This window comes from Cervus elaphus, chromosome 5, assembly GCF_910594005.1.
Source record: "Cervus elaphus chromosome 5, mCerEla1.1, whole genome shotgun sequence".
Lineage (NCBI taxonomy): Eukaryota > Metazoa > Chordata > Mammalia > Artiodactyla > Cervidae > Cervus > Cervus elaphus.
Window position 1 is genome coordinate 92,884,089 of NC_057819.1, and position 17,837 is coordinate 92,901,925.

The 17,837-nt window shown below is 53.4% G+C and overlaps 2 protein-coding genes across 8 annotated transcripts in view; one reads left to right on the top strand and one right to left on the bottom strand.

The window, feature by feature from the left end:
- The window catches only part of SUPT6H (SPT6 homolog, histone chaperone and transcription elongation factor), a 30,853-nt gene extending 23,049 nt beyond the window's left edge, over window positions 1–7,804 (top strand). For all 3 annotated transcript variants that reach the window (XM_043903194.1, XM_043903195.1, XM_043903196.1), the window contains exons 29-37: window positions 1,445–1,640; window positions 2,033–2,271; window positions 3,201–3,314; window positions 3,488–3,612; window positions 5,254–5,366; window positions 5,794–5,871; window positions 5,963–6,129; window positions 6,583–6,770; window positions 7,020–7,804. In XM_043903194.1, the coding sequence (XP_043759129.1) occupies window positions 1,445–1,640; window positions 2,033–2,271; window positions 3,201–3,314; window positions 3,488–3,612; window positions 5,254–5,366; window positions 5,794–5,871; window positions 5,963–6,129; window positions 6,583–6,770; window positions 7,020–7,206 (1,407 nt within the window). In that variant the 3' untranslated portion in view covers window positions 7,207–7,804. The remainder of the gene's footprint in view (window positions 1–1,444; window positions 1,641–2,032; window positions 2,272–3,200; window positions 3,315–3,487; window positions 3,613–5,253; window positions 5,367–5,793; window positions 5,872–5,962; window positions 6,130–6,582; window positions 6,771–7,019) is intronic.
- A 1,087-nt stretch (window positions 7,805–8,891) lies between these two features.
- On the bottom strand, window positions 8,892–16,513 carry PROCA1 (protein interacting with cyclin A1). 5 transcript variants are annotated; one of them, XM_043903206.1, is made up of 6 exons: window positions 16,074–16,513; window positions 15,398–15,499; window positions 12,569–12,655; window positions 10,409–10,541; window positions 9,987–10,142; window positions 8,892–9,908 (listed from the first exon to the last, which is right to left on the bottom strand). In XM_043903206.1, the coding sequence occupies exons 2-6, from the start codon at window positions 15,408–15,410 to the stop codon at window positions 9,248–9,250; spliced, it is 1,050 nt and encodes a 349-aa protein (XP_043759141.1). In that variant the 5' UTR covers window positions 15,411–15,499; window positions 16,074–16,513; the 3' UTR covers window positions 8,892–9,247. The 5 variants fall into 5 exon arrangements, with proteins under 5 accessions (XP_043759141.1, XP_043759140.1, XP_043759144.1 ...); XM_043903205.1 differs by lacking the exon at window positions 15,398–15,499; XM_043903209.1 differs by lacking the exon at window positions 12,569–12,655.
- Window positions 16,514–17,837: the final 1,324 nt, after the last annotated feature.

A 17,837-nucleotide genomic window follows, 5' to 3' on the forward strand; every position in this document is an offset into this window, starting at 1 on the left:
GTGTTGTGAACCCCTGAGAACCATGGACTTAGGAAGGCTAGGGAAAGACATTCCTAACACAGGCATCCCTCATTTTATTTCCCTTCACAGTTACTGTAATTTTTTTTTTTTTTTAAGAAATTTACAGTTGGTAGTAACCTGCATTGAGCAAATCTATTAGTACCATTTTTTCCAACAGCATTTGATCACTTCATGTCTCTGTGCTGCATTTATTTGTGCCAGTTCTCACAATGTTTCAAACTTTTTAATTATATTTGTCAGGGTGATCTGTGATCAGTAATCTTTAATGTTAGTGTTGCAAAAAGATTTGGACTCACTAAAGGCTCAGGTGATGGCTTGCCTTTTTTGGGGGCAATAAAAGAAATTTTAATTAAGATATTTAATTTTTTAAAAAAATAGCAGTGTTTGGGGAAAAAAAAGTGTTGCACACTCAATAGACTATAGTATGCTATAACTCTTATATATCCTAGGAAACTACAAAATTCTGGTGACTCACTTTGTTATGATGTTTGCTTTATTGTGATGGTCTGGAGCTGAACTTGGAATGTCTCCGAGGTATACCTGTAAACAGAGCTAGGACAATTTCCAGGAGAGCTGTGCAGATTGACTGGGTTTTGTCACTCTTTAAACAGAGGGGCCCTGGAGAAGGCAATGGCACCCCACTCCAGTACTCTTGCCTGGAAAATCCCATGGAAGGAGGAGCCTGGTGCGCTGCAGTCCATGGGGTCGCTAAGAGTCAGACACGACTGAGCGACTTCACTTTCACTTTTCACTTTCATGCATTGGAGAAGGAAATGGCAACCCACTCCAGTGTTCTTGCCTGGAGAATCCCAGGGACGGGGGAGCCTGGTGGGCTGCCGTCTATGGGGTCGCACAGAGTCGGGCACGACTGAAGCGACTTAGCAACAGCAGCAGCAGCATCCTCCTCCTCCTCCTGTTTTATATAGAAGTCAGAATATATAGTTGACTTGGTTTATAATTTATTCACTTGAAGTGTAATTTTTACTGCTTTTATCCTTCATTTTTTGTATTTAAAAATAAAAATACTTGATTTAAAAAAAAATAAACAGAGGGGCTCAAATCAGAGGGAAAGTACAGAAAAACTGTTACTTTGCTTTTCCTCCAAAAAGGACGGCCAGACTTGGCTCACACCCTAGGAACAGTAATTGGGGCAACTTTATGGGGAAAGAGAATAGTGCCAGTGAGTGATCCCAGGAGACTCCAGTTGGTGTTTCTGCCTAGAGCAGGAGGCGTCAGTACTTGGCACAGACTAGTCTGCAGGCCAAACTCAGCCCAAAACTCCTGCTAACCTTATGCTCAGTAGCCGGCTGGCTCTGGACAGTCTGTCCACCTTTCTGCCTGGACTTTGCTGTTCTCACGTGTAAAATGGGGCATCGGCTAGACCGTCTCTGTCCCTTCCAGCTCAAATGTTCTGTGGATCTAGGTGGGAATGACTGTTCATTGCCGCATCATGAAGATTGACATCGAGAAGTTTAGCGCAGACCTGACCTGCCGCACCTCGGACCTCATGGATAGGAACAACGAGTGGAAGCTGCCCAAGGACACCTACTATGACTTTGATGCCGAAGCAGCAGACCACAAGCAGGAGGAGGACCTGAAGCGGAAGCAGCAACGGACCAGTGAGTGCTCCCGGCCATGCCTGTGCACCCGCATCCTGGCAGCCCTCCCGCCCCAGGATGTGCGTGCAGACTGCTCAGCTTCCCAGTGGGAGTGCTCAGCTCTGAGGGGCGGAGGCCCAGAGGCAGCAGGAAAGGGAGTCATAGGCCGGGCTGGACGCTGGGGTCTTCTTGGGTCACATTTTCTTTGCTGATGCACTGGGACCCCTAAAGCTTCATTCTCCCAGCACCCTAGGAGCCCAGGTTAACACAGCCTTCACATCCGAGAATCCAGGCCCAGAGAGGGTGAAAGTCTCAGAATTTAGTGGTGGATCAGAAATTTAGCCATGGCTTGTCTCATTGGGCTGGCTCCCCATCCCATCAGCTGACCTATGCTTCTTTCCTGCCCTTTTCAGCATATATCAAGCGAGTGATTGCACACCCATCCTTCCATAATATAAATTTTAAGCAAGCAGAAAAAATGATGGAAACCATGGACCAGGGTGACGTGATCATCCGACCGAGCAGCAAGGGCGAGAATCACCTGACAGTGACCTGGAAGGTCAGTGACGGCATCTACCAACACGTGGATGTGCGGGAAGAGGGCAAGGAAAACGCCTTCAGCCTGGGAGCCACCCTGTGGATCAACAGTGAGGTAAGAGGCAGCCCCTGCACAGGCTAGCATCCCCACTCCTGCTTCCAGAAGCAAGCCCCTTCCACCACAGTCACTTGTGTGCATTGTATGTATTCTAGCTACTCAGGGCCCTTATGAGATGAGTAATTTGACAGCAATTTTGTATGTATCATGTTTTCGTGTTTCTTTCTCTGTCCTCCAAATTCTAAAATAGACTTATCTAGAGAACCACTGGAGGAAGAGGAGAAAATACACATGCAAGTGCTTGTGTCCTCAAGCAGACACAGGCCAAATTTCTCTGTTCAGTGGAGAGAAATTTTATGAAGGCCCTTATTGTTCCCAAGTAATAAGGGAGAACTAAAGTTATGATTTAAAGGCTTTTGTGGACTTCCCTGGTGGCTCAGCAGGTAAAGAATCCGCCTGCAGTGCTGGAGACCTGGGTTGGGAAGATCCCCTGGAGAAGGGAACAACTACCCACTCCAGTATTCTGGCCTGGAGAATCCCATGGACTGTATAGTCCATGTGGTCACAGAGAGTCGAACACGACCGAGAGACCTTCACTTCACTGCACTGGTGGTCCAGTAGTTAAGAATCTGCCTTAGAACCCAGGGATGTGATTTCGATCCTGGTTGAAGAGTTAAGATCCTACATGCCTCAGAGCAACTAAACCTGCCCACAGCCACCTCTGAGCCGGTGCACTCGCGCCTCAAAGACAAAGACCCAGTGCAGCCAAACAAATAAAAAATGTAAGGGATTTTGTGTCTTGTAAGCTGATAAAATTAGACCCAACTCACACAGGTGGGTAAGATGAAGGGACTTTGCAGCAGAATGAGGCTACAGCAGGAGGGCTGGGGGAGTTCCTCCCCTCCTGTGGGTTCTCTTCCAAGTGGACTTGAAAGGCTGGATCTCAGTTCAGAATGACACTCGGGGCCTTCACCTTCTTCCCACAGGAGTTTGAAGACTTGGATGAGATTGTTGCCCGCTATGTTCAGCCTATGGCATCCTTTGCCCGGGACCTTCTAAACCACAAATATTATCAGGACTGCAGCGGTGGGGACCGTAAGGTGAGCCCAGGGCCCTGCGAGGGATGACCCCTCCCAGTCACTTAAGGATGTCTGGTTTCCCTTCAGTGTAGGGGATGCTGCGCTGGTGAAGGAGGTGTACATGGTGTGTGAGGCCAGACATTGTATACCAAGCATGCTGCTATCCCAACCTCTCCCCCTCATTCTACCCCCAGAAATTAGAGGAGCTGCTCATCAAAACTAAGAAGGAGAAGCCCACCTTCATTCCCTATTTCATCTGTGCCTGCAAGGAACTGCCCGGCAAGTTCCTACTGGGATACCAGCCCCGGGGTAAACCCAGGTGAGCACTGGTGCTGAGAAGGTGCTGCCGCTGGGGTCCACAGATAGGCTCGCAGGCCCCAAACAGTACTCTCTTTGGTTCTGCTTGACTGCCTTTCCCCTCTTACCTGTTTTGAGTGGAGGTGGAGGTTGGAGGTGGGGACAGAGGGTAATGACTTAGAGGAAAAAGGCAAAGACTGAATAAGGTGTTTTAATCAGCCGGGTGAAAAAGGAGGTCCCTTCACCTCTTCTCCCTCCCAGGGAGTGATGGAAACCACCAGACACTCTCCACCTGACTGGCAGAGACGGGGCCAGCAGGCTGCTCTGTCCTCCGCTTCCCCCTCACCAGGGCCTTTACCCTCACGCAGGGGCTCCCTGCTGCTGTGGTGCGCGTGTGCTGAAGGTGGGGTAGGTCTGGAGAGCATCTCTTCTTCCAGTTGCCAGCCTGCTCTGTCCCCTTCTGTGTGTGACAGCCAGGCTGGCCTCCCTCAGTATTCGATATCTGCGTCCCTCCAGCACTCACCCTGCACCAGACCAAGTCCTGTCTCCCTCGACCTCCTTTCTTGTGTCTGTTACCCAGACGGATGGCCAGACTTGCCTTCTCCACTCCCGCGTCGTCCTGCGGTCCTTGGCCTCGACTGTGCCTCTCTGCTCTTAGTCCTGTCCACGTGCATGCACATGGTGCCCAGAGTGGGCTCTGTTAGCAGGAGTTCAGAGGACAAGCAGCTCTGGACCCTGCACCATCGTGCGCACTTCTGGAATATCGTGCTTGTTTCTGATTCACCAGCATGCTTCCAGAAGATGGCAGCCAGGGCCACGTGGGGGTTAGAAACTGTTCCATGAGGAGCAGTTGGACAGAGGACTTTAACCAGGGACAGAGGCCACGTGATAGCTTCCCATGGAAAGGGGCACAGACTCCTTATGGTGCAAGAAGCAGGTTTCATCTTAATCTGAGTGAGAATGTTGACATATTTAGCTGTCTGTTGACAGCTGTGCTTTATTGAGCACAACCCATTTTCAATAGTGTGATGAGTGCTTTACACACTGTTTACTCCTCATAGGTTAAATGCTATAGATTTAAGTGCTGTTATCCTCTTTTCACAAATGAGGCGGAGATTCACATTCAGTAACTTGGTACCAAGTAACTTGGTAAAAAACCATATAGGTGGTGAGTTGGCAGAGCCAAAACTGGAACTGGATCTAAACCCAGAGCCTCTTATCCACTCTCTGCTCTGGCAAAGTGTTAAATGAGGACAGACCAGCCACCTTCAAGAGGCACTTCGGATTCCGCTCATGGAGCACTGTGCTTTGCTGCCCGGGGAGGCCCCCCACCCCAACACTGTGATCTCTGTATCCCCCTCACCGGCTGTGTGGTGCCATCACACGGCAGCCCAGGATGGTGACCCGGCCCCCAGCGAGTCTTCTGGCAGCCTGTAGAGAGCACACCTGGGGCTGCTGACTCCAGGCCCTGCCTGGGCTTCTCTGTGCCCTCCTCACCTTGCCAGAGTGCAGCCTCCTTTTCCAGGGTCAGAGACTGGCTCTTTTATCTCTCCTCCCCCTAGCACCCAGTGTGGCTACTTCACATGGTGGAGATCTGCTCTGGCCACTCGCTCCCAGCTGGTCACAAGTGGGATCTGATGCATATTTCCTTCCAAAATCCCAGGATAGAATATGTAACTGTGACTCCAGAAGGATTCCGGTACCGGGGCCAAGTCTTCCCCACTGTGAACGGCCTTTTCAGATGGTTTAAGGATCACTATCAGGACCCCGTACCAGGTGAGCGCTACTCTGTGACTGGATTCCAGAGTGTGGTTGAGGGACAGCTGAGCACTGTGTGCAGACAGACACTGACTCTCATAGCTGAAGGTGAGACCTAGGCTGTCACTGGCTTTCAATTCCTGCTCCCTCCTCCTAACGTCAGGAAGGTCCTCCATCCTCTTTGCCTATACAGCTTCCCTTTTTTTTTCTTTAAACTTGTGTATTTATTTGGCTACACCGTGCAGCTGTGGGATCTTAGTTCCTTGATCAGAGATTGAACCCAGGCTCTCAGCAGTGAAAAGACAGAGTTCCAACCACTGGACTGCCAGGGAATTCCCCCAGCTGCCCTTCTTTCCACCCACCTCGGTACCTCTCCCAGCTCCTTAAGTTGTAAAACTGGAAGTAGGTTTCTAGAGAGACTTCTCACTCGGGCCATTTCTTGTAGGCATCACCCCCAGTAGCAGCAGCAGGACCCGAACACCTGCTTCTATCAATGCTACCCCAGCCAACATCAACCTTGCAGGTAAGGAGCTTGTGCCAGGCCTGGGGGTAAGAGGGATGGAGCTGGAAGGGCTGTCCCCTAACATGCCCATCTCCACCTCTTGTGCTTACAGATCTGACGCGGGCTGTGAATGCCCTGCCCCAGAACATGACCTCGCAGATGTTCAATGCCATTGCTGCCGTGACAGGCCAGGGCCAGAACCCTAACGCCACCCCAGCACAGTGGGCCTCCAGCCAGTATGGCTATGGCGGCAGCGGAGGGGGCAGTAGCGCTTACCACGTACGTGGCGTGGGGAGGAAAAGCCCTGCAGAGGGTGGGAAAGGTGAAAGGGGACGGTCATCCTTGACCAGCCTGTGTCCATTGACTGGGCTTTGCAGGGCCCACCACGAGGGCCTCCACAGCAGGTGGGACTGCCAACAGCGTTAGGAGCTGTCTCCAACAGATGTTCCTTGTTCTCGGGCCACTGATGGGAAAGGGGAGTAAGAGAAATTCTGACCATTCCACGGAGTCTTTTGGGATCTTTGGAACCTGAACCCTCAAACCTCTAGATTCAAGTGGTCGAGTGGTGGGCCCTGCTGTTGGCCTGCCTCCGCTGCTTAGAATCATATCCTGCTCAGGAGAGGGTCAGCTGGAAGTCTTTGTGCAGAGCCCAGATTTTCAGCTTGTCAGAAATTTACCGGAAGACCAAATAAGCACAAACTCAGCCTAAACTCAACTGTCACCCTTCTCCAGGTATTCCCAACACCAGCCCAGCAGCCAGTGGCCACACCACTAATGACCCCCAGCTACTCCTACACAACACCCAGCCAACCCATCACCACGCCACAGTACCACCAGCTGCAGGCCAGCACCACCCCACAGTCTGCCCAGGCCCAGCCCCAGCCCTCCTCCAGCTCCCGGCAACGGCAGCAGCAGCCAAAGTGAGTATACTGACAGTAGACAGACAGGTCATTAGTCGAGGTGGGTGCTCCGGATCTCCTGACAGCCGTAAGCCAGGGGGTGTCCCCCAGAGGGCTGGTCTCTGGGAGAAGCCAGAACACTGCTGTCCACAGATGCGAGATCCATCTCTGCGAGCGTGGAGCCTCCCAGGGAGTGCGGGGTGGGCTTTCTTCTGGCGAGCCGAAGGCCAAGTTAAGTCCTTGTATCACACACCCTGGTTCTCCCTCCAGGTCCAATAGCCATGCAGCCATCGACTGGGGCAAGATGGCGGAGCAGTGGCTGCAGGAGAAGGAGGCGGAGCGGCGGAAACAGAAGCAGCGGCTGACCCCTCGGCCCTCCCCCAGCCCTATGATCGAAAGCACCCCCATGTCTATTGCTGGCGATGCCACCCCACTCCTGGACGAGATGGATCGGTAGGGCGCCTGCTCCTAGGACTCTGATTACCTCTGAGGCTGGGAGAGACCTGGCTGCCCACTGCCTCACTCCCTGCCCCTCCTTTTCTGTCCATAAAGTGGCGTGAATTGACGTTCTCTTTGGTGGTCAGCCTGGATGGGCGACAGGCTGGATGGCCTTGTGAACTTGAGCTCAGTGTGCGCTAGGCAACAATCCTCCCCTCCAGGCCCTCACTGACCGCCTGTCTTGGGACCAGGCTGGGACCGGCGTGTGGCAGGGAGGAAGGAGAGGAAGAAGGAGGTGAGAGCAGTTTTGTGCTCTGCTCCCTACAAGCCATTTTGAGCCTCTGCCCTCCCCTGACTCTGGGCTGCGGCGGGGCCAAGTTCAGCACGCGAGTCTCCCTGCACTCGTGGGGAGAGGGATGCTATTTATTCAGTTTGGGACAGGAGGGTGAGGAGGGCGAGTACTTCCACCTTGGTGCCAACAGCGGGGTGGCCGTCGACGCAGGATGACGGATGTAGGGGAGCAGTGCTGACCTGCCCAGCCCCCACCTGGCTGCCCTCACCCCTTGCTGCCACCGCTTCCTGCCTGTCATTTGAATAAACAGTGTTTCTACAGAGCACCTGACAAAGCCTCTCTCTCCCAAGTCTCCGGCTCTTGGGGGGAGCTGTCAAAGCTGTGTTGGGAGCGCTGCAGGCTCCCCTGACCCCAGGCCTTCAGAGAGGCAGCTTCTCACAAAGGAGCTGTGGCTTCTGCCTCAGACCGCCTAGGGTCACAGCGCGGTAACCTTGAGCAAGCTATCTTATCCGTAACAGAGAGGAGGATACCCGCCTCAGCAGGGCAGCTGTGATGACTGAGAGAAGAGGTGTGACGGGTCAGTCCGGGGGCTGGGACCTCATCACACCTCAGCAAATGTTTGCACAGCTGTTGCTGCTCATACAACGGCCAACCCGTCCACTACCTCCTGGTCTTTTCTGCCATGCTGGGGAATGGCCACGAGTCAATCTGGGTTTCTCCACTTGAGCCCTGCGCCTTTCCCCACTTTTAGCTGACTGGGCCTTGGGATCTGACCTCTACATGAGTCGCCGCAGGACAGGCCCTACACTCACCCGGTCCTGCCCACACAGCCCTGGCGAGGGTCCCTTCGTCTAGCCCGCTGCCTCTAGTTCTGCATTGATCTTCCTGTGTTCCTTCACGTTTTGTCTCACAGCCCTGGGAAAGCAAGGCTTTCCCCTCCCTTTTCTGTGACTGAGGCTCAGCAGAAAAGGCCACTGCTGCCCATACTTGGTGGGCTTCCCACCTGACATCTTCATTCAAGATCCCTTTGGCTGTTTCTCGGCAGGAGTTGGGGGGAGGGGCTTGCCTTCTGACAGGAATTCAGTTCCTTTCCCTTCAGCACAAAAGGTTTCTAGAAGAGGGACTTGCCTGATGCCTGCCAATGCAGGGGACACGGGTTCGATCCCCGGTCCGGGAAGATCCCACTGAGCCCATGCTCCACAACCAGAGAAGCCCAAGCACAGCACCAAAGAGCCAGTGCAGCCAAAAAAATAAATATAAATCTTTTTTAAAGAAGGGGGGGTGGGGACAGTTTAGAAGGGCTGAGCCGGAGCAGGGCCAACCAGTTGGGAAGATCGTGTTCCCTTCGATGCCACCAGCACCTTCCCAGGGCCACTTAAGGGTAGGGAAAGGCCAGGCACGGTGGCACAGAGTGGGTTAAAAGGTTCAATTTATTAGGGGTATCACTGCACACAGTACTGCCCATCACCAGGTGGATTTCACAGACCTGTCTCCTGGTCGACAGGAAGTCGCCTTCCCACCTAGTTGTGCCTGGACCTAGGATGTTACAGAGAAACAGAGTCTGCCCCTTCCCTGCCCACCCACCTACCTTCTCTGGACTTCTCTTGAAAGACGGACCGCCCTTCAGAAACCCCGCAGCCCCTTAGCACATTGGCTCCAGCCATGCCCAGAGCCCACCTCCTGCCCCCACAAGTAGCCAGGTTGGAGGGAGAGAGAAGCAGGGGGTCAGCTACAGGCTTGATCGTATTTATTCTTCACCCTGGTCGCCTCAACTGAGATTGGGGTTTGATGCTGGGGGAGATCTCCTCTTGTTGACCTTCTTGACTGGTGAGGTCTTCAAGCCGGGCTTCTTGACCTGGACCCCGTTCTTCTCTCTCTTCCTGGGTGATGAAGACTCCACAATATCCTCGCTGGAGGGTTCCTCCCGCCCAGGGTCATTGTAACTGTCCTCACTCTCCAGATCTTGCCGGCTGTCTGGGCTGGACTCTGACATCCTGGCCAGCTCTCTTGGGCTTAACGATCGGCTTAAGTCCGGAGGTGATTCTGATTTAACTGGGCTTTTCTTCTTCGTCAACTTGCCCTTCTTGACTTTTTTCTTCACCTTTGCCTTTTCCTTTTCGTCTGTCTCCTCCTCCTTGTCTTTCTCTTTTTTTTTCTTTATCTTCTTGATCACCCTGTTGCCCTGGGACTTCCCAGTGGGGCTTTCGGAACGCCAGATGGTGATGGGAGCTGCTGAGTCAGGGGCACCAGTGATCATGCTCATGCCTGTGTCGGTGGGGGTGGGGGTGGGAACCACCTGGGTCGGGATGGGAGGCTTGCTCTCCTCCTCTTCCTCCTCCTCTTCCTCTTGGTTTAGGTCATCTGTGCCACACTCATGGTGGATGGGATGGTGGATCACTGCCACGGAGACAGGCCTGTAGCTCTTGCACCTGCGAGGGAGGAGGGCAGGGAAAGATGACTGACAGGATGTGGGGGCCAGTGACCCCTTTCCATCTGCCAGAACTCACCAGCCGTACCAGAACCGCTCCACACACTCTTCCTCTGGGATGAGCTCAAAGCATGGGGACTGGATGATGTCGAAACAGGTTGAGTCCACGTCTCGGGAGCAGGTTGGGCCCACATCTCCAGAGCTGCTATTCGTCTTCTCTGAGCAGTCCTTCAGCCTGCCACACAGGGGACTCAGCCCAGCTCCCATGCCTCCATGATTCCCCAGGGGCCCAGAGCAAGAAGCCTAAGGGACAGCGGGCTTCCACTGTGCTCAGCCCAGGCTGCCGGAAGACCGCCCCACGGCTCCTGGAGCAGAGCCAGGCTTACAAAGCTGGGGCCGGGAGGGCAGAGCTGATGCGGGGAGCCACAATGGATGTTTTAGACCTGGGTCTGCCCAGGAGTCTCTCCTGGGCTGTGGGTCTCCCGAGGAGGGGGGCCTTACCTCGAGTCACAGTCACAGTGGCTGAGAGAGTGCAGGTGCACGTCGTGGTGGACACAGTCAGAGGAGAAGGGGTGGACGATGTGCCCGGCACACTTGTGTTTCCAGCAGCACCTGTCAGCGTTCTTGAATTCACCTGAGGGGGTTAAGAGCCTGGGTCACATGGTGGCCACAGCAGCACACCTGGATCTCCCATCTCACAGCTCAATCTAAAGCTTTCATCAGGTTCACCCGCTGCCACCACCCTCCCTCCCCCATAGTTGTTTTGTTCTGTTTGGGGCCTCACTGTGCAGCTTGTGGGATCTTAGTTCCCCCGACGAGGGATTGAACCCGAGGGCTCCAGCATTGAAAGCGCTGAGTCCTAACCCTACTGGACTGCTAGGGACATCCACCCACACGCACACACAGCTGTCTTTACTGCTTGGTAGTAGTAACTCAGCCCAACTGTACCTAGGTCTCAGCCTCTCCTCTCCCCAGCCCATTGCATATGAGTCTGCCTGCCCCTCGCAGACTTCCAGGACAGTGTCTCACCAAGGTCCCCACCAGCCCCATGCTGTCTGGTAACACCTGCCTCTTCCCCTCCCCTGCCTTCTGTGGGAGCCCCACCTTCCCAGGGCCCTCCACTGACTCCCACCTGCCCCTCACCCAGTGCTCAGAGTTGTCAGCTGACCCCATGTGCAGAGTAACTCAGAGAGGGGAGGGCCGAGGGGAGCCAGCGGAGACCGGTGTCCCACCCCTCCCAGCCTTTGAAGCGGCTCCAGCCCCAGGGCCCGATATAGCAGGATGCTGAAGCCAGGGAGGAGCCTGCCTGAGTGCCACCCCTGGGCGCATCATGTCCCTGGGCTTCTGTCTCTTCTCCTTCCTCCTCTCTTCTCTAAGCCTCTTCTCCCTCTCCCTCTGATGCCTGTCTCACCGTCACTTGTCTCCCCTTTCCCAAACTCAATCTTGACTCTCCCTGCTCCCTCTTTATCAAGTTCCCTTTCCCCATCCATTCTCTCCCCAGTCCTTAAAGCCACAAACTTGAACAACCCACCCTTGTAGGTAGCACAGGGGAGAAGCTGCCAAGAGATGACTGGAATTAGGGGAGGCCCCCGAGGAAAGATGCCTACCTCTTTTGCTAGGATGCATCAAGCCTGTACGCATACTGGTCTCGCCCAGCCTCCACTCCCACCACCTCACCTCTGACCCTGCCTAAGGCCCAGTGGCGTTTCCCTTGGGCCACCATCTACAACATAAGCCCATGAAACAACTCCCTGTGCTGAGAGGACAGGGCACCTTCCTGCAGGGTTCCCCTGAACCCCAGTTCCGGGTACTCGTAAGTTCCAGGGCTGCCTGTGGCTGTTCTCGGGTGCTGTGGCTGGCTGACTCTCTCAGAACAGGCCAGGAGGACTGTGCCTTTATCCAGCCCCTACAAGGGGTGGAACTGGGGCAAGACTTCATACTGGCCTCCAGTCAGCAGTTAACTCAGGCTGGCCTTAAAGTTATTCCAGGTGACCTTAAAGGACTTGAGAGGTGAGACAGAAGCTTGGTCTGAGCCTTCCCCACCTTCCTTGTCCCTTCCCTTCCCCCCACCAAGCTGTGGGGGGCCTGGGTCCCCCATACACCCCGATCCACTTAGTGGCTTCCCTTTGTGCTTCCTTTCCTCCCACGCCCCTTCTCCAACGGCAGGGGAATGAGTCCTGCACGGGAGGCAGGACCTTGGAACACCATCACCACTGCCTCAGGGTTTCTCCAGCACTGCTCAACTGCAGCAAAGGGCAGCAGAGTGGCAACTGCCCCGAACTTGTAGTCAGGCCTGAGTCCAAGTTGAGCTGGGTGACCTAGGGGCAAGTTACTTTACTTCTCTGAGCCTTCATTTCCTTACTCACAATGTGGGAATGATGGTAATACCTCTTTTGCAGGGTTGTTGAGAGGACTCAGTTTACGTATGTCAAAGATATTTGTGCACCATAAAGGGCTGTACAAAGGAAAGGGGTGACTGTGATCTCCAGGAAGGGGTGGCCCTCTCAGCGGGGCACGAGAAGGGGTTGGGGTAGGGCAGCCAGGTGACCCTTTCAGGACCAAACACCTCCCTCCCTCCAGCCTACCACCAGGTGAGGGGTGGTGGGGACCCCTGGGGCCAAAGATTTCCACACACCCCGCCCCCCTTAAAGGAGGACCCACCTTCAGAGGATAAAGTAGAAGCATCTGTGCTGGATGCCACACTAGCCAGCAGATGTCCTCTCCCCCAGCTGGGCAACCTGTTTATATCTGAGAGAGTACACAGAGGTAGCAGCAGCCCCTCCCCACGCCATTCACTCAGAAAACAGCTCCTGAGAACCTCTAGGGACAGCCCCAGGAGATGCAGAGATTAAAAGACAATAGTCCCTGCTCTCAACAGGGGCTGGGGGACAACAGGGGCTGGGGGAGGGGATGAGGAGAGGAGACACAGTCTGTGCAACAGTACAGGACAGTGGTGTGAGGCAGACCCTGATAGGGAGCGACAGGGTGGGGAGGTAGGCCCGTGGGAGCAAGGACACCCACTGAAATGGGGGCACGGGGCTTCTTGGAAGAAGCATAACAGGAGTAGAATCTGGAGGGAAGAATAGGCATGAGCCAAGAGTCTAGGTAAGAAAGGACGGTTTCAGGGAAGGGATTGTCCCAGGGTGTCCCCAAACGAAACTCCAACATGACAGCAGCTCCATCAGCAACCGCAGAGTAGAGTCTGCACTTCCTTTTCCTTCCTACAATTAGCTTTGTCCTATGAGGGTACCGGATTGAGTCCTGCTTAAGGAAAGGAGATGATTGCTTTGGGGCTTCAGCGGGGCCTTCAGTGGTACTTGGTCATCCTTCTATAGGTCTCCGGTAAGTTCCATCTGTTTTCCACGGCACAGGAAATACTCAAATGAATGAAACTCTGAACGCTTCCCTTGGAAATTTGCACCCTGCAACTGTTCCTCTCAATGCATCATTTCGTGGGCTTCATCTGTGGCTGCTCCCACCCCCATCGACTTCTAGCCTGGGGAAGTGTCCCTCCCTCCTTGCCCAAGCGCCTGAACTCCAGGTCCCAGACAGAATTCTCACCTTCTGCCTCTTTCTTGTTTGTTTTTCTTCTTACAGGCTATGAACATCTTTACACAAAACATTCTGTGAACCCTATTTCTCCTTATGTCGCTGCATAGCCACCCTTCTTCCTTTTCAATCCAAGTTTATTCACGCCATCATTTAACAGACATATTGGACAGCTTCACTAGGCCCCAGCAAAGGAGGCCCAGTCCCCACCTTCAGTGAGCTAAGTCTTGACCTTTGTCTTCTCCAGCCACCTACAGGTGGCAGCCATCTTTGCCCTCTATCAGATTAGCCCAGGCAAAGGCCACCAGTGATCTAATAGCCAAACCCAGTGACCTTCTTTTTGTCTCATCTCACTGATCCTGTTGATCAATTAGCCTCTTTCTTCTGCAGACTCTTCCTTTGGCTCTCAAGACACACCTCTCTCATCTCTTTCTTCTTTCCTAGCTTTTATTTCTTTCCTAACTTCTTTGCTGGCCTGTACTCCTTAAATTGGTGATGACCAGGGTTCTTTTGCTGGCCTCCTTCTCAAAAGACTCTACAGGCTTGTCTTGGATAATGTTATCCATTTCCATGGTTTCAACATCCACTAATAAAATGACATAAATCTCAATCTCCAATGCAGACTGGTTTCCTGAGCACATAGCCTATGTCCTCTCGGACATTCTCAAAACATCAGACCAGCAAACATCATATGAACCCACCATCTTCTCCCTACCCTTCATGAAAAACTGTCTCTTGTAACTGCCATTTCAGAAAGCAACAGACACCTCAGCTAGAAATCTAGGGATCATCCTTTGCCTCACTTCTCACCAACTCAATGACCAAGTCTTGCCATGCCTACTTGCTCCCACATCTGACTCTGATTCAGACCTATCAATTATCTCTGACACAGACAGCTGGAGTAGCCTCCCACCTGGCCTCCCTAACTTCTGTCTCACTCCCTATATCCACTCCTCACAATGCAGCCAAACTGGTTCACCACATTCCTCCTCTTTAATAGCATTCCACTACCTTCAGGATGAGCTGCAAACTCTTCATCATGATATAACTGGTCCCCCAGTTGGTTGATTGAATGAACACATGACTAGAAGAGAATAAAGCCCTATTGGTGCCACAAAGAAGCTGTGGCATTGGAGATTCTCTCCAGGGTTCAAATCTGGGGACTTTTCTGGGGAAAGAAAATTGACCTTGGATGAGCATTTTCCCAGGGTCAGGCACTGTGCTGGGCCTTTAAAATATGCCATTGATTCTAAATCCTCACCAAAGCACATTTTATGGATGGGGACACAGAGAATTACAATAAGTAACTTGTCCAAAGAAACAAGTTAATAGATGACAGAAGTAGGATTCAAATCCAATTTTCTTGGCTCCATAGTCCATGCTCTTTCAGCCTGTCTACTTGTGGTTCCTATCCAAAACCTGTCCTGCCAGCTATCACTTCCCACTACAACTTCTTTTCACCTCCAACACAGCCAATTCCTCACCCTCTGGTTTTACTCAATCCTGACTCCACAGCCTCCTTTATCCAGCCTGGAACCTAAAGGTCAGGCCAGAGTGACCTGAGCCAGGGCCAGGATTCAAACTCTGCTTGCTATCTCCAGAGTCACCATGGAAGAGGCTCATATGCAGTGTCCACGAACTAACAGCCCCTCCCCCCATATCCCCAAGAAGCCTTGACTTAACTCTATGCCATAACTCTAATGCCAAGGGGAGGGATTTAATAACTCTTCTCAGCTCTGAGGAAAACAATCTGCTCTAGTTTCCAGCTGAAGCAGCAATCTGGAGCTCCTGCAGCAGAAGTAATTGAAGATGGCCCTAGGGGAGACCCCATAATGAATGAGTGACATTGAATGAGAGAGAGCTTAAAAGGCAGAGGGAAGCTTGAGGTCTCTTTCTTAGTAGGACTTTAATAGAGGTACAGAGACCTAACTCAAAACTCACAGGTGATGCTCATTTGTACAGTCCTCCCAGTCTTGCGAGCTGAGGAACTCCCCCTGCCCTTGCGGCACAGGGGTTAGGGTTCCAGGTCGGGCGCCCGAGCCGCTGAACGGGGGAGGGAGATAGGGAGGGGGGAAGGAGGAAGAAAGGGAGGGAGGGAAAAACCAAGGAAGGGAAGGAGGGAAGAGGAGGGAGCTAGGCAGGGCAGCTCCGATCTCCTTGGAAATACCGCCCTGGCCCCGCCCACCTCTGGAGGCGATTGTGATGTCACGAGTGGAAGTTCCAGACTTCTTCCTGCCCTAAAGTCAAAGGAACCGCCGGACCCAACCCCGGCGACTGGACCTTGAGCTCCAGCCAAACCCCTCACTTCCAGCTTAGCGGCTGAGGAACAGCAATGCCTTCCACCCCTAAAACCAGAGGTCGTAGCTCTGGCTCCAACCGACCACCCCAGTCCAACCGGCAAGCGGTTCTCCAGCCCTCCGGTCCCTATTGCTCAATCATTGGTCCAAGGCTCGAGTGAACCCGCCCCCAGGCCCTAACTCCGCCCCAGTCAGCCTTTGGCCCCGCCTCTTTCGTCGGGCTCTCAGGTTCCACCCCCTCCTTGGGTTCTCAGGCCGGTCCCCCGTGCCACGCCCCCCCGCGGGAAGCCCTCCCCTAATCTGCCACGCCCCCTCTTTACCAGTGCTGCTCTCGTCCCACGAGCTGGTATCGTCCTCAGTTTTTTCCTTAGTCCACCTTTCAATCCTCAGTGTCGTCCTGACCCACATATCTCTCAGTCTAGTTCTTCGTCTCTACAAGACTCTTCCACGCAGAAGTCCAACCCTGAACCTCAGCTTGGCCGAGCCCACCGTAAACACCAATCTCAGCTTCGCCCCGGTCTAGCCCTTAACTCCGCCTCATGCTTGCCCAGTCTCCCCTCTCCCTCTGCTCTAGGCTGCGTTGTCTTAGCCCAAGTCTTCGCTTCAGCGGCGCTCTTCATCCGGGGCCTCCTAGCTCCTTCCGGGCCCCTCCCTCAGCACCTCCCCCGTATCTCAGGCCTAAACTTTAGCTCGGCCGCTCAGGCCCAGCCCTCAGTCCCATCCCTAGCTCCTCTCCAGATCTGCTCCCGGCTTAGTCCTACCCCCAGAACCTAGCCCCGCCCCAACCCCGTTCTTAGCCCCGCCCCAGCCATTCTCTCAACCTCCCGGCCCCTCCCAATCCTTCCGAACCCAGCCGCAGCCCTTAGCCCCGCCCCCAATCTACACTCGGGTCAGTGCGCGTCCGCCTAGGGAGCTACTCCCACCAATCTCCAGCCCTCCATCCAGGATTTCGGGGTCTCTCCTTCCCTGGCGGGAGGCCGGGCTCGCTCTTTCTCTCCCCCAGCAGGCCCCTCCATGGGAGCCCAGCGAAAGAAGACGTGATACCGGCTCTCAGCCCCGCGACGGCCCCCACCCCAAGCGCCCCCTCCTATTTCTATGGGGCTCCCTGTCCCAGTGACAATACTGCCCAATATAGATGTCAACATGGAGTCGGAGGAGTGGGGAAGGGCGAGTGTGCAGAAGAACCAACTCTTCCAGAAGGGCGTAGCAGGTAAGAACAGTAGCAAAGGACAGAGGGGTTGCTTACTGGGAACTAGGATTGATGTTCCTGTCTTGGCCTCTTAGGATGATGACACCAGGCCACAGGTGTCCCTCCTTTTGTGGCCCGAATATCTGAGACACTTCCAGCCAATCTCTGGCTCTGGGTCAGATGTCAACGGGGAGCCAGGTTCTTGGTCACTCTTCACCCAAACTGTTATTATAATAGTTAAGGTTTTTAAGCTCTTTCTATGTATGTATTGGGGTATCCCAGGTGGCGCAACTGGTAAAGAACCCGGCCCTGGGTTGGGAAGATCCCCTGGAGGACAGCATGGCAATCCACTCCAGTCTTCTTGCTTGGAGAATCCTATGGAGAGAGGAAGCTGGCAGGCTACAGTCCATGGGGTCGCTAAGCGTCAGACATGACTGAAGCAACTTAGCATGCACACATGCATGTATTAGTGCTTTATCATATTTCATCCATGAAATGAATGATGAACGTGCTCCTCCTTTACAGAGGAGGCAACTGGGAGTTCCTGGATTGCCTAGTTAGGATTCCAGTCTTTCACTGCTGTGGCCTGGGTTCAGTCTCTGGTCAGGGAATTGAGATCCCATAAACTGTGCAGCACAATTCCCCCCAAAAGAAAATAATGACAATAGAGATGAAGAAACTAAGGCACAGAGGAGAAGTGACTTGTCTGAGTGTCCCAAGATGTACAGCAAGGATTCAAATGCAGAATCCTCCCATCCTCCTGCTTAGAGCACATCTTTTTTTTTTTTTTTTTGAAGTGGGAAAAATGTCTCATTTTTAATTCAATTTAGTTTTTAACAGTTTTAAAATATAAAAATGTGCTACTCATAATTTTATGTTTATATCACTAATATAG

Coding starts and splice junctions, on each gene's coding strand:
- PROCA1 (XM_043903205.1), bottom strand. CDS start 16,161: ATGTGGGTCAGGACGACACTGAGGATTGAAAGGTGGACTAAGGAAAAA. Junction 10,542..12,568: donor TTCTACTTTATCCTCTGAAG/GTGGGTCCTCCT, acceptor TAACCCCCTCAG/GTGAATTCAAGAACGCTGAC. Junction 9,909..9,986: donor GAGCGGTTCTGGTACGGCTG/GTGAGTTCTGGC, acceptor CCTCCCTCGCAG/GTGCAAGAGCTACAGGCCTG.